This window comes from Myxocyprinus asiaticus, chromosome 42, assembly GCF_019703515.2.
Source record: "Myxocyprinus asiaticus isolate MX2 ecotype Aquarium Trade chromosome 42, UBuf_Myxa_2, whole genome shotgun sequence".
Lineage (NCBI taxonomy): Eukaryota > Metazoa > Chordata > Actinopteri > Cypriniformes > Catostomidae > Myxocyprinus > Myxocyprinus asiaticus.
Window position 1 is genome coordinate 24,576,142 of NC_059385.1, and position 14,699 is coordinate 24,590,840.

Below are 14,699 nucleotides of genomic sequence, written 5' to 3' on the forward strand. Positions count from 1 at the left end.
CTCGCAGAGCCAAGTGGACATCAACTACATCACATATTATTCTCGACAGTATAATAACCTTCATTTCCTCCAGGCACTCGTTTAATGAACCGTTATAACGAGCAAGGTCACATTTCCTCGCGTGTCAATTTAGAGTCAGCGCGCGCAGCCGCGTGTGAAACAATTCATCGTTTAATCATGACAAGGTGACGAGGACATCTGATGTTATTATTTTCAGTGGAAAACAATCAGTTTGAGTCTACATGAATATGCAGGCGATGTCCCAGTATAAAGGCTGGTTGGACCTTTTCAAAGTTGTTTTTTCCGACGACACTTGTTTATACACTGCAGTGTCTCGAAGTCGCTCGTATGCATACGGTATAACACAAGCTTCACTGAATACATTCGACCGCTTCAGTGACCCATTTTCGTTTTAAAAGCAAAGTTAAGAAGTCTATTCATTGTACAGAAAGAATTCTTACCTGTTCTGTGTCTCTGCACCGGTGCAAGTGTGTGTGTGTGTCCTGTAGATACGCTCACATCACGCACACATACCTAATACACTTCCACTGTGATAGTGATGGAGAGCGGGTACGGCGGAAATGTGGCGAAACCTGTAAGTGAAACATCTAGCTAGCTGACACCGTACAGTTAATGACGTAATTTGACAATAAATGACGTATGCCGACATGAAATGAGCCGCAACGCCGTGCGCGGAATTGAAATGTCAAGCTTGCTCGCGGTACAGTCACTAGTGAGGGCACTATTACCAAGTGAGGACAGGACACATCCCTAACAACCAGAACTATCCTCATAATAATGTATAATTAGAATACGCTATACTATGTGAAATATAATATTTATATGTTGCTAATCATTCATCCCATGTAACAAAACCTGTAGTTATTATGTTATTGATGTCATGATAGTTTTATTGCCACCCACCATTAAAGGGATAGTTCACTCAAAAATTAAATTCTCTCATCATTTAGCCTGCTCACCCTCATGCCATCCCAGACGTGTGTGATTTTCATTCTTCTGCAGAACACAAACAAAGTAATATTTCAATCCATACGACTCCAGTGGTTAAATCCATGTCTTCAGAAGTGATTTGATAGGTGTGGGTGAGAAACAGATTAATATTTAAGTCTAAGATTTATAGTAAAAAATGACATATATTGATCTGTTTCTCACCCACACCTATCATATCACTTCTGAAGACATGGATTTAACCACTGGAGTCTGATGGATTACTTTTATGCTACCTTTATTTGCTTTTTGTGATTCAAAGTTTTGGTCACCATTCACTTGCATTGAATGGACCTACAGAGCTGAAATATTCTTCTAAAAATCTTCATTTGTGTTCTGCAAAAGAAAGTCCTACACATCTGTGATGGCATGAGGGTGAGTAAATGATGAGAGAAAGAGAGAGAGAGAGAAAGAGAGAGCACATATCACATTCAATAACACTATGCAAACAGTGAGGAAAATAATTTAATTGAACCAGAACAGTGATAAAAATTGACAGCAACTGTGATTCCATAACTTTACAAAGCAACTGAGACAATAATACTGTATATATAATGCAGCAATTTTATTAGCTTGAATGGGAGTATCAATATCTATATTCGAAATACATATCTAGAGTGCACTTAACAGGTTAGCTATGCAGCAGGTCAAGGATGTTTTAAAAGCATTGAAAATTAGCATTGACCTTTTGAAACAAGACTTACAGGCTTCACACAGGCTTCGTGAACCTGCCTATCCCTGAGTGAGGTTATACTGGGCCTTAGCTCTCTTAGTGCATTTATAGGGTACAATACAATTTATTCAGCCTTGCAGATGCTTAGCAAGATAGACTTGTGATCCTGAACTAGATGAGGGAAATAGGAAACCATAAACTGTCCTATTTCACCCATCAGCAAATATCATCAATGCACCTGAATGCTTGAACGCTAGGTGACATTCCTATTCCAGTAAGGACAAATTAGACATTTTAGAGGGTTTAAGACTTTGCTTTCTTTTCTGAAATCTTTTATATAATGGTTAAAGTGCCCCTGTCTATATTTTTTAAACAACAGATAAATCTGGGTTAAGCCTAATTCCACATTAGATCTTATGCCCTTATAAGCCTGATGTCTTTGTGTTGGAGTGCATTCAAAACAGGGAATAGCAGTACCATAAAAAGCCACATCCACATAAACACACACATACTTTCACACAATCTCAGAGCATAGAGAGAGATTAATGCATGTGTAATCTCAGTGGAATTCACTGTTTCAGAGCCCCAGATATACCCTAGTGCCAAACACAGGTTATAATCCTCATCCATTGCATGTGCACGTACATTAAACATGAGAGGGGTTTAAACATATAAAATAAGTGCGAAAAAAAAGTTTATCTGATCTTAGGTCAAATTGGTTTCAGGTTGGGTCAGACTGATCTCACAAGAAAATCGGCATCAGGAGATAGAATTTTTTGTCTGCTAAAATTGGTGTATGTTTTTCGACTTGCCCCCCAGTGGATGAAGTTGTAACTACAGTTGTGCGCATGTGCACCTTTTGCGCAAGTGCAAGACATGAGCAAATATTATATGCATGAAACCTTTGAATGGATGTTTTGAGACCAAATCAGTTCTTTCACTTACTTCTTTGCAAATGTTCTCGTTAGCCGGAGATCAAAGGGATGTGACATCAAAGGCACAGTGTGAGTGATTTTCAGGGCATAAACATTCACTGTATGGAATTCTTGTTGGGAATTAGACACATTGGGTTCAAATTTAAATGGGAAAAAAAATGCAAAAATAACATGGTAGTTTCCCGTGTGGTCATGTTGGTCAGATCACGTGTGCTATGGTACATGCCTATCATAGTATTTTGGTCAGTGAAAATATGCACAAATGTACGTTCTTATGACGTCTTTGTTTTAGTCTTGACAAGGCCTTTTTCTACAAGACAGCGGTAGAACTCCTGGATATACGTGTACACACACTTCCAATCAGGCTCTCGCATTCGCATTAAGTCATCAACGTCCAGCAGTGGAGAGCAGTCAGCTAGCCTCCTACAAACATACAGCGTCATTAATGTTCACTGTGATTTTTTTTTTAAAGATCAAATTCATTGTATAAGGGTGAATGTCATGAAAACTGTCAAGAAATGTCCTGGTCATATTTCACATCCCTAAATTACAGGATACAAAAAAGAAATAATTTTTATACACAATTTCTCGTGTTTATGCCCTGAGTGTAAAATAAGTCATCAATATTTTAGTTTAGTTTTTTTTTTCTTCTCTGAAACAGAATGTATTTTATCAATTTTATATGACGGCGTTTTAGTGCCACGTCAAAAATAAAAAAATCTACAATTTCGATAATGAAGTCATAATGTTTTGAGAATAAAGTCAAAATTACGAGAATAAAGTCATAGCATTATGAAATTCAAGTCGTAATATTTTGCAAGATTTTGCAAGCTCTCTGTTCATGAATGAGGTATGCATTAGTATAGGAGTTTTCAACCTGTGGGCACCTCTTAAGGGGGCGCGAGATGCTTACCCAATTGAAGCAAAAAAATAACGGGAACTGCTGTGAATTATATAGGATCATTTCAAGACATTATATGTGGTAACATCCTCTCAGCAGACCAAGCATCACCCACACGAGTGGGACTGTGCGAATGTCTTTCTGGTTCTTTCTCCGGAATTAATTCAGTTTCCTACATAACCACTGCATTGTCCGTATACAAATAATAACTCTGTGCAGATGTGCCAAAAGATGACAAAGGATTTCTTTATTGCTAAATCCTGTTCTTAAGTATGTTTTAACTAAATCCTCCCCATCACTTCTCCTGCATTAATGAAGCTGCTGGCTTGGCATCCATTCTGTCATTGTGATAATAATGCGCTGTTTAATTTTCTCTCAAAATATCTTACTTATTTATAATATTTTACTTATTTATTTTACATATTTTCACGCAATATACAACTTTAGTCTCATTATGCTACAACTTTATTCTCGTAATCTTGACTTTATTCTGAAAATTGTATTACTTTAATCTTGTAAAGATATGACTTTCTTCTAATAATTTTGACTTTATTCTTACAATATTGCATCTTTAATCTCATAATGCTATGATATTATCCTCGAAACTGTATGACTTTATTCTCATTATACTATTACTTAATTCTCGAAATCGTAGATTTTTATTTTAACGTGGCACTAAACGCTGACGTAGTACTTGAGTAAATCTGCTAAAATAATTTTGATCAACTTTCAGGAGTACACTAGCAGATAGTTAGCGTTAAAGCTAGTAGACATGGACTAAAATTTAGATTTCATCAGTGCTCCTTAAATTAGGCTTCATTTGCATTATTGTGTTTTGAGTTTGGGGGAAAATATGACCCAGACATTTCTTCATGAGATTCAACCATAGGCAGATGCAATAAGTGGCCTAATTTTTTACTCTGCAGCCTTGAATGCCTTCTCAAAGTTAGACCTGCGATCATAAGGGTCGAGGGTGCTGTATTCAAAGCCCTCGGGGAAGAACCTGTGTACCAGGGCACAGAACGCCAGACCATCTGCCCAGCTAGAGGAGAAATTCTGGATGTCCACACCCTGTACACAGAAACAAGTGTCTAAACTAGTGAAAGTGAGGAATGGTAGATTTTGATTTGAAAAGTTTGACCACTTTTTTTCTTATTCAGTAACCACTTGCAATCCATCTTAACCAGGTGCTAATATAGTGAAGCACTGTGAGAATTTACATTATTTCATTGTCATTCTTTTCAACAAACTCTTTCTTTCTATGTAAATTAGGCTTATTATAGATTCTGCCTTAATAAAAAAGCTCAGTGCTATTTGCCTAGTGCAATTAATCTTTTCAGGCCCACCTCATATGGTTCAGTCTTGGCCCGGCACCAGTCCAGTAGCATCTGTTTGACATCTTTGGTGTTCGGGCCACCGGCTGCCGAGCCATGCTGCACTTTAACCCTGGACTTGTGGGCTTGAGCCGGGCTGTAGAAGGAAAGATCAGTGGAACGAGATTGAGTCCAGTTGCTTTCAGACCGCTATCATCCTGTCAGTCTACGCAGAATGACTCACCTGCCCACAGTTTTTGGAAAGGAACTAGAGGTTGGTGGTGAAAATGTCTTTGCCTGTGCTGTTCCTGCACAGAAATCGAGTAAAAGAAGAGTTTATCAAAACATGGCCCAGTTGATGGGGGACAGTATGAGAGAGGTTCGAGCTACTGGAATTTATACGACAGAACTGTAAGTTACCCTATCGGGTGAGTGCTGAATTGTTACTACATTGATGTACATGTACATGCACATGTACTTAAAGGGTGAATTCACCCAAAAGTGACAGTTCTGTCATCATATACTGACCCTCATGTCTTTCCAAACATGTATGACTTCCGTTTTTTTGTGGAAACCAAGAGAAGTTTTGAACAATGTAGGCACTACTCTTTTTCTCAATGCAACGAAAGTGAAAGGGTTGAGGCTATCCATCACTGACATGCTTGCAAAACTGGTGCACTCATTAATTTTTTTTTTTAAATATCATCTTGGATTTACACTGACACCTAGTGGCATGGATGCAGCATTATTCAAACACAATAGTTTTTAGTTACCAATGTAGAAATTCACTATTCACAGTTAGTCTTGATCAGTGGCGATTTCTCAGGGCCAGCAAAGCCTTCTTTGCTGGCCTAACATGCCAAATAAATAAATACTTTTCATCCTTTCATTCTCATTGACCTTTTTGCATATGTATTTTCAATTGCGTTCCACTCTTAATTAATCTACAAACGAATAGCAAAAGACTAAAAGTTTATCCAATCAGAATTTATTCCTCGATGCTTACAAGCAACGTGTGACAACTGTTTCACAAATCACATGCCCGAAGCCATGCTCCTTAGTCGAAGCAGCGTGTGAGTCTGAGCTCAACCCTGTCAGACCTTCAGAATTTCTGCAGAATCCCTCAACAGTGTAAATGAATGGGCATCTAAAGTCAGATCGTCAGATTCATCAGCCAATCAGATTGATTTATTTGTTCTTGGTGGGTGTGATCTTTAGGATATGTCCCAGTCCAGGCCTTCTAGCTGGCCTTGAGTGAAGCAATCATGCTTTAATCACGTGATGTACTTAATTTGAAAGCGAAGAGCGCGAGATCTTGCTGACGAGTTGGCTGTCACTGCCTCATCATCACTGAGAAAGAGATCCTTATGGATTTAAAAACCTGTGATGTTCTGCATGATCGTGCGATTGATTAATTAAACAGGAAAGGAGGACTGATTTTTCACTTCAAGTAAATTGGTAAGTGCTTTTTGTATTGTTATAGCAACATCAGGAGTTTTCTAAGTGTAAATTAGGCTGCTTGAGCATTCAGTGTTGGATCAAGCTTTGGAAAGTAACCGTGTACCCTGATGAAACAAAATTTTAAATCACAAATATTATTAGAGAGCTTTTTCTTGGTATTAGACCTCCTTGGTTCTGGCTGTCCTGCGTGGACGTGTTTTTAAAATGTCAATTGGTATTATTAGTTTACTGCCACATGATGTATGATGGGCATACGGTGTCTTATTCTTTGTGAAACTGTGTTTTCTTAATGGCATGAATTACACTGAAGGCCTAGACTTAAAATGCATGGGCTGTGGCTGGTCTTAATTAATTTAATCCATTAGTGAAAGTGTCCAATAACAGAGTGTTACTGAGATTAAAGAGAGAAGTATTTAGATGGTCATGTGATCCTAACATGGCCAACCCCATGAGGGGACCCTCTCCATGTAGAATAAAACAGCTTTTATAAGATTACTGATATGAATAGAGTCCTCATCTCATATGAGTGCTCATGATTTTATACATCCGTTTCAAAAGTACTGTTTATTTATTTGGGAGTAAAAAAAATGTTTACGATGAAAAAATCACTGAGAGCACCTTATACTGAACTATGTTGATGCAAATTGTGTGAGTTTAATAAGTCACCAAGTAATGTTATCTAGCTGGATAACAGATGAGGATGTTTTGCAAAAGTGATAATTTGGATTTGGACACATCAGTTAGAACGGGTTGAAAATAATAAACAAAGCAATAATGTTTCAAACAGTATGTCATGTCGTTTTCGAGCATCATTGTCCCTACAATAAAGTAAAAAAAAAGAAAAAAAAAGAAGAAAGTAAGAGAATATTTAAAGCTGAAGTGTGTAATTTCTGTGCCTCCAAACGAAATTGCAAATATAACCATTGTTTTCAAACAGCTTTCTGATTACGCCACTCCCTTCTGAGTTAACAGATAGTCCCGCCCCCAACTAACGCTATTAGTTGAGTCAATGATGTTGTGTCGGGCTGGACAGGTCAGTAAGTTTTATAGCGTCATAGAGACACTATAGCATTATCGAGAAAATTAACCTACGAATGGCATACGTATTTTAACACAGAAAAAGTGAAAAATAAAAACTTTCTGACACATAAAAATATGTTGTTAAAATAGCCATTGATCAAACTTGTGGTGGAGTCATTGAAAATGTACTACCACTAGAAAAATTCCTTATTGTTGAGCCCTGCGAAAAAGTACATAGTGTTCAGTTCTCCAGGAGTGATGTTTGCTCACTGTGTGGGTTGTACTGAGCACCGCTCTGGCCATTAGCAGGTTTCTGGTCTCCTTTCAGTCCAGCAGCTGTCTTGCCTCCACTGCCCTGCTGAAGCAAGTGCTCCATCCGGGCTGCCCGCTCCTGATCTCTCCGTTCTGAGAAAGAACGTGTAGAAAAGAGCAAGGAGAATAGTGGTTTTTCACTTAAAATGTGATAAGCATCACCAAAACAGTTATGCTTTCCATGCTGACTTAGGAAGTTAACAAACACATGGTAGCAGTTTGGTTTGATGACTTTAATCTCTATTTCCTGTGGTTGTTTATATAACAGTAAGGACTCTACAAGGGTGAATCCGGTCAAGAACATGTCCTAAACATATTTCACACCCCAAAATTAAATAAAGAAATTAAGAAAATAAAGCCTATTTTAGGACCATCAAGGTTTTTTGCAATGTGACATTATTTCAATGGCCATTAACAGGGTTGGGGAGTAACGAAATACATGTAACAGGATTACGTATTTAAAATACAAAATATAAGTAACTGTATTCCACTACAGTTACAGTTTAAATCATTGGTATTTAGAATACAGTTACATTCATAAAGTATTTTGATTACTGAAGAGATTACTTTGCATTTTGTTGTCATTTCTTTCATTTAATATTTAGTCCTTTCAGTTGGAAAACATTTATACATATAAATGATGTGATCCAAAGTGCATTTGAACAGCGGTGAAACACTTTCTTATGATGTGTTACATTCATACGAGCAGACAGAGAAGTAAGTTTGAAGTAAGTTTGGAGCAGAAGAAATAGAAATAAAGCTTGTGTAAATTGTCAGCTATACACTATAAGCTAAAATGCTATTTCTAGCCATTTTACATGCACGTTACCAGGCACGATCATATTTTTTTATCAAGAAAATTCACATTGGATCATACTTTATTTGTTTCTAGTAAGACCTTTGATATTAGGGCAAAAATCATATTTTTGGTAATAATGTTTGTATTGTTTTCCTGTAAAAATATCTAAAAATCCTTAAAACAAGATCAAAAATATCTTGTTTTAGAAACAACACTGCATAAGATATTTAGGTTTTTCAGAGAATGTATTTTTAACATGTGTATTTTGTCTTACTGTACTGGCAGAGTTTTTATAGTCAAAACAAGTGAAAAAAATCTACCAGTGCTGAAGAAGTAATCCAAAGTATTTAGAATACGTTACTGACCTTGAGTAATCTAACGGAATACGTTACAAATTACATTTTACAGCATGTATTCTGTCATCTGTAGTGGAATACATTTCAAATGTAACCGTCCCAAACCTGGCCATTAAGCACGTTTCCCCCAAAATTCTCATTACTGTAATGCAAAATAATACTATTTCATATAAAATAAAGTATTTATACATCATGGTTGTATTTTTTGTATTGCCTTCAACTTATGCCAGTTTTACAGTAAAAAAATTACATTACAATAATGAGTCTAATGAGAATCACCATCGAAAATAATGCAAATTCCAAAAATCTAAACATCTGGACACATTACCGTAATGAGAATGACAAGTACCAAAGGCTTTTAAAATCTAGATCTTTAATCAATAGAGCATTTTTCTGGTAAAAAAAAAAAAAAAAAAATTAAATAGATGTAATATAGACACATAATGCTATAAGACATATTGAATTGAGAGACTTAAGAATAGTATTCCAATTTTATGGTAATGTAGCTAAGAGCTGCTTGATTAAAATAAAAAAAAATAAAAAGAAAAGAAAACTGCAGTAATTTTGCACTTTAATACAGTAAACTTTTACTGGACTTCAGTGAACAGAATCAACGTTGAGAATAAATCTAAAGTAAAACATTTGTCTTATGGGAATTTTACAGGAACTTGCGCTTAATTGTCATGAAAATAATGTCACTGCAAAGCAAATGGGTAACACTTTACAATAAGGTTGTATTTATGTTAGGTAACCTCATCAGTTAACAGGAACCACTGCAACAATGAACAAAACTTGTACAGCATTTAATCATCTTGGTTAATGTTAATTTCTACATATACTAATACATTGTTTACATGAAAAGATGTATATGTTAACATTAGATAATGCAATATGAACTAACAATGAACAAAAGTATTTTTATGAATTAACATTAACCAAGATTAATAAATGCTATAAAAAAATATTGTTGACTGTTAGTTCATGATACCTAATGTATTTACTAATGCAAATGAATAGATCTTTATTGTAAAATGTTACCAAAAATCTTAAATGTCCTTAATAGGCTCCATTTTCTTTATGCAAAATATAATTTCTTTTGTTGTTGTTGTTGTTGTTGTTGTTCTTTTGATTTTGGGGATGCAATATGACCTGGACGTGTTCTTGGTTTCTGAAGTCTTCTGAAAAACACCCAGCATGTTGGGAAGCACATAGTTCTTGAAAGACTAATACTCCATGTTTGGCCTGTATGTGTGTGTTGTGAGTTGTGACATTAGGGAAATGGCCTAGTCCTCACCCCTCTTCCTCTTGAGCAGTTCTATCATGGCAGCCCGAATCATTTTCCTCTCCTCGAAATCCACAGCCTTATCTAGCTATTACATGCAATAAACAGAGAGACCCTCCTAAATATGGTCAAGACAAACCATGACATGCTTCATCTATGTCTTTCTGCATTAGTGCCATTAGAAACCACTTACCATATTATTGAGGATTTCTTCATCCTCTATAGCTGCCAGTTGTTGGGTTGTCAGTGGACCCGTGCTGGCTGGTTGCTCTTTGATACCTGGTTTTTTCTTTCTACTCTCTCCCTCCATCTTTTTGGTGACAGCTGGGACAGGAGGAGGAACAGGAGGTGCTGATAGGAGCCAGGTTAGATGTGTTTATCTCCATGTGTGCGTGGGAATGAGGGAGTATGTTTATGGAAAGAAAAAAACTAGGGAAAGAGAATCTAGATAAACAGACCTCAGAGCTTTTAGTTGACTCCCAAAGATATTTGAAAGGGGTCATATCATGCTTTTTTATCATTTTATTTTTATCCCTGAGGTTCACTTATCCACCTTTTTCCTAAACATGGAAGTGTTCCATGATTTATAATGAAAGCCTGTTTTAATGTTTTCGGTCTCCAGTGTTTTCACTTTCATCTGTGCATGTTTTAGTGGATAATGTGGTGTTGATGTGCTGAAATTGAAATAACTTTACAAAATCATTGTTTTTAATCATCTTTCATGTCAGCACGCCCATTCCAACATCATCCCACTGGTAAATATGACTTTATTTGGTCATTCATGTGCTCAGAACTCGTAAATCTGATATTTCCGACTCCACTTGAAGGCCACGTAAAACAATAGAGAGCTAGTTAGTTGCCATGAAATCCTAAGATAAGAGGAGTTTTCATAGCACTGGTCAGATTGTGCATTCAGCAAGCCAAATTTTGCATATGAGCCCCATCTGGACAATCGGGTTTCATTGAAAAAATATTTTTGTGTCTTTTAGTAGTTTGAGATTAAATGTCAAGGTGCTTCAAACCGCACACCAGACTGTGGCCAAGTTTGAAATGGCAAATTACTCTTAATGCATCTGTCATATCTATGTTTGGCCAAAATAGTATGAGTTGTTTGGTAGCATGCCATTCCAAACGTGGCCTGTGTGCACACAATTTAAACAGTGTCCATGTTGATTGGCACTGATATTAACCATGCAGTGCTTTAGGATTTATGGCTGTGTCTGGAACCTTCTGGGTTTCCTATGCAAACACAGAGATCTGATGTATTTGGATACTTAAGTCACTCTTAAAATGTATGAATGTCAATGTCAATACATTTGTGAGGTTTTGATTTATAAAACTAAAGATATACTGTTCAGAAATAAGACAAAGTATTTGGACACTTTCCGGTTGTCAGACAGTAGTGGAACATGTCCACATTTAATGTTACGAACTACACCTGTGGTTACTCTGCTAGGAAACCTGTGTGAACTTGAGTGGAACTGACTTCATACATCCACTGACATTTTTTATTTATTTTTTTATTTTTTTTGGACCAGTTGGTCCCCAATTGAAAAATGGTTTCAAAAAGCTTGGTTTGATATTTTGCTATTTAATGCAATAACATTCATACAGTTTTTAGTGTGGCTTAAGTGTCCAAATATTTTTTTTTCTGGCCAGTGTATGTGACTGTGTGTTGGGTACAATGAATATATGTTAGTTAGAAGCTAGAAGAATGAGTAATGTTTGTGGATCTCATAATAAAGTACTAACAGCTACTAATAATGTCTGCTGCATTTTGGTCTTACTGTGGTATATTAGCTGTTATGTAATCACGAATCATTGCGAACACTGACAGATGGAAATTTGGAAAATCAACAAGTTTAGAGAGACCTTTGTCAAAAACAACACAAGAAAGTTCTCGTAATAAAATGCAGTAAAATAGGAAACAGAAAGATGATGCTCACCTATCTCACTGTGGATGTCAGTGAAGAACTGGTCCTGTGTCTGAACTGTGGGATAGTGGACAGGTTTTAACTCCACTCTGATGCTGCTTGAGTTTTAAAGTGTGTTTTTTCAAAGCCATCATGAGACCACTCCCTCCCTGACCCACATCACAGTCTTTTGAAGGGACCAGGAGGGGAAAAAAAATGAAATAATTGTGGAAAGAGTGGAACGGGACATGAATTAAGTGAAATCTGTCAAATTGTCAGCTCTGACGTCCCTACTTAAAGATAACATCATCTCATAATTGTATCTAAACTCTTAAGTTTCACTTAAAGGGATAGTTCAGCCAAAAGTGAAACTTCTGTCATCATTTACTCATCCTTTTGTTGTTCCAATCCTGTTTAAATTTCTTTCTTCCACGGAACAGAAAAGCAATTTTTGCTCACACTGCTCTTTATATATATATATATATATATATATATATATATATATATATAATGAAAGTGGATGGCAACTTGTCCCTTACAAAAATCAGTTGCAAAAAAGTTCTGGAAAATTTTGCCACTTATTATTTTCACATGAAAATGAGCTTGCGATTCGCTGTAAATGTTTACCTGAAGTTTGCAGCTTTTCACTGGTAGTGGTAAACCTGCAGCAAACCTTAAGTGACAATGCAGAGTTTGATGCAAAACTCATTTGCATACGAGAATAATCAGTTTTATGTGAAAATAAAACCCCCCCAAAAAAATTCTGAAGCCATACAATGGATTTATGTAAGGAATAGACTGAAAATTAAGCCATTTTTCACTGAAAATCCTCACCAAAAGCCATATTAAAACTTAATGCATTATGCCAGATTTGTCTTCAAACATTATTGCTTCTTGCATGTCTCGTGACAGCTTGCAACATATATATATGACTGCAAATGTAATTTGAGAAGATTTTTAGTGAATAACAATTAAAATTTGTATCTGTTCATCCAACCCGGTCTAATGACAAGTTGCGATAATTAGTAGCCTATCAATACAAAAATGTATGACTTTTACTCACATACAGAAAAATAAACTAACAAACAAACAAAGTTATAATGATTTTTCCTAAGTTTAACCAACAACCCAAACCTAAACCTAACAATATAATTTAACCCCTTACCTAAACCCTAAACCTAATCATGATTTTAATTGGAAAATCACTGTTGTGTACCACAGAAGAAAGAAAACATTGAGATTTGGAACTAGACGAGATGATTTCGCCATCTTGTATGAATTATAAGTTGTCATAAGACTATGTTGTTTATCATATGACTAAGACTTGGAAGATAGCGCTCAAGTCATATGGATATGGTGCTTTTTTGGAGAAAGAAAGCTGTGGTAACCATCCACTTTCATTATATGGAAAATAGCAGTGTGACATTCTTCTTAATTTCTCCTTTTTGTGTTTCACGGAAGAAAGAAACTAATACGGGTTTGGAACGACATGAGGGTGACTTGAAGACAGAATGTGCATTTTTGGGTGAACTATCCCTTTAAGTGCCTGATGTGTGTGTTATCTGTGTATTTAGACATGTGAAAACCATGGGAAAGGAAATGTTGAGGTACATGGAGATCACACTGCATACTGTGTGTTGATAATGATTACATAAGCAGGTGGCCTGGCTTTACACTGAACTAAGCACAGAATGAGGGGACAGATGGAGAGCACTGCCTTATTAAGGCATGACAAGTATGATGTTGCCTAGCAGCGTCTCTGTGTTTACACAGGTTGGACACATCGTCATCGTCTGCAGAAGGAAGGCACACACAAACACACTTGTCTTCCCTTTTCTCATCGAAAACAGAGGCCAAAATTTTTACTCGTATGCGTATTTTCAATCTCGAACCATCACAGCACAATTGCAGTTTGAATGAGTTCAAATGAATGTAATGGCGTGTTTGGCTCCATCTAGTGGTAGGAGATGGTTATTACAAGCTGGCAGAGCTAGAATGACACGTGGAAAAAATGAGGGTGAGGGAAACATTGAGTGTTTGACTAATTTGTCATATTAATTATGCAATAGTTGTTATTATAGTGACAGGGTCCTAAAACTGCACTTACAATTTAACGTTATATAACATTCAAGAAGAAAATGCAGAAAAGCAGTTTTGCTTATTTTCCACGTTTACAAACGAAAATGAGGTTTGTTGCTTGGTTCAAAACTACCACAATACTAGGGTGTTGTGGGTAGTTTCTAGGGCATTGCTATGTGGTTGCTATGGTGTTAAGGGGATGTTACACGCCAAAGTGTTTTTTTTTTACAGGGGTCTGTAAAGTACACAAAAATTAAGTGAAAATATGAATACCAAGTAAAAAAAATGTACTTAATTAAAAGTGACATGTATCTTGCCAAAAATAGACTTGAGTGAAATAAAAAAAAGTGTCCAATTCACATTAAATTGTACTTAGGTATTAAAAAAATAATAGAATGAAATCAAGAGAGAAGAAAATGTGAGACTGTGAGAGAGAGGATGATGTGGCCAATTACACTGTACTTTAAAAAAAAAAAAGTCAGAATAAATAACATTTAAATAAGATATGGGGCAATCCTTTGACCAAATATTGTAATAAAAAACATTTTATAATACAAATCTAAATGTTACATCTGAGGTGTCATTTAAATAAAGTAAATCTTTAAAAAAAAAAGAAAGAAAAAAAGCCCCACTTACCTTAGTTTCAG

At 36.1% G+C, this 14,699-nt stretch overlaps 3 protein-coding genes across 3 annotated transcripts in view; 1 reads left to right on the forward strand and 2 right to left on the reverse strand.

Moving 5' to 3' along the window:
* The window catches only part of LOC127432740 (inositol polyphosphate 5-phosphatase K-like), a 39,614-nt gene extending 39,028 nt beyond the window's left edge, over positions 1-586 (reverse strand). The window contains exon 1 of the mRNA XM_051684129.1: positions 462-586. The gene's annotated coding sequence lies outside the window, so the exon portion shown is untranslated. The remainder of the gene's footprint in view (positions 1-461) is intronic.
* The window catches only part of LOC127432784 (14-3-3 protein gamma-like), a 678,408-nt gene that overhangs the window by 532,961 nt on the left and 130,748 nt on the right, over positions 1-14,699 (forward strand). The gene's annotated exons all lie outside the window — the stretch shown is intronic.
* Positions 1,458-12,082, reverse strand: LOC127432778 (smoothelin-like). Its single transcript, XM_051684197.1, has 8 exons — positions 12,007-12,082; positions 10,254-10,384; positions 10,073-10,148; positions 7,582-7,716; positions 5,075-5,138; positions 4,864-4,987; positions 4,437-4,588; positions 1,458-3,039 (listed from the first exon to the last, which is right to left on the reverse strand). Exons 2-8 carry the CDS (start codon positions 10,368-10,370, stop codon positions 2,889-2,891), a joined length of 819 nt encoding a protein of 272 aa, XP_051540157.1. The 5' UTR covers positions 10,371-10,384; positions 12,007-12,082; the 3' UTR covers positions 1,458-2,888.

Bases quoted from the DNA above. Each gene is read 5' to 3' on its own strand.
- LOC127432778 (XM_051684197.1), bottom strand. From the start codon at position 10,370: ATGGAGGGAGAGAGTAGAAAGAAAAAACCAGGTATCAAAGAGCAACCA. The intron at 10,149-10,253 runs GTAAGTGGTTTC...TGCATGTAATAG, and splicing joins AAGAAATCCTCAATAATATG to CTAGATAAGGCTGTGGATTT. The intron at 3,040-4,436 runs GTAAAAAATTAG...GTATGTTTGTAG, and splicing joins AAGGCATTCAAGGCTGCAGA to GAGGCTAGCTGACTGCTCTC.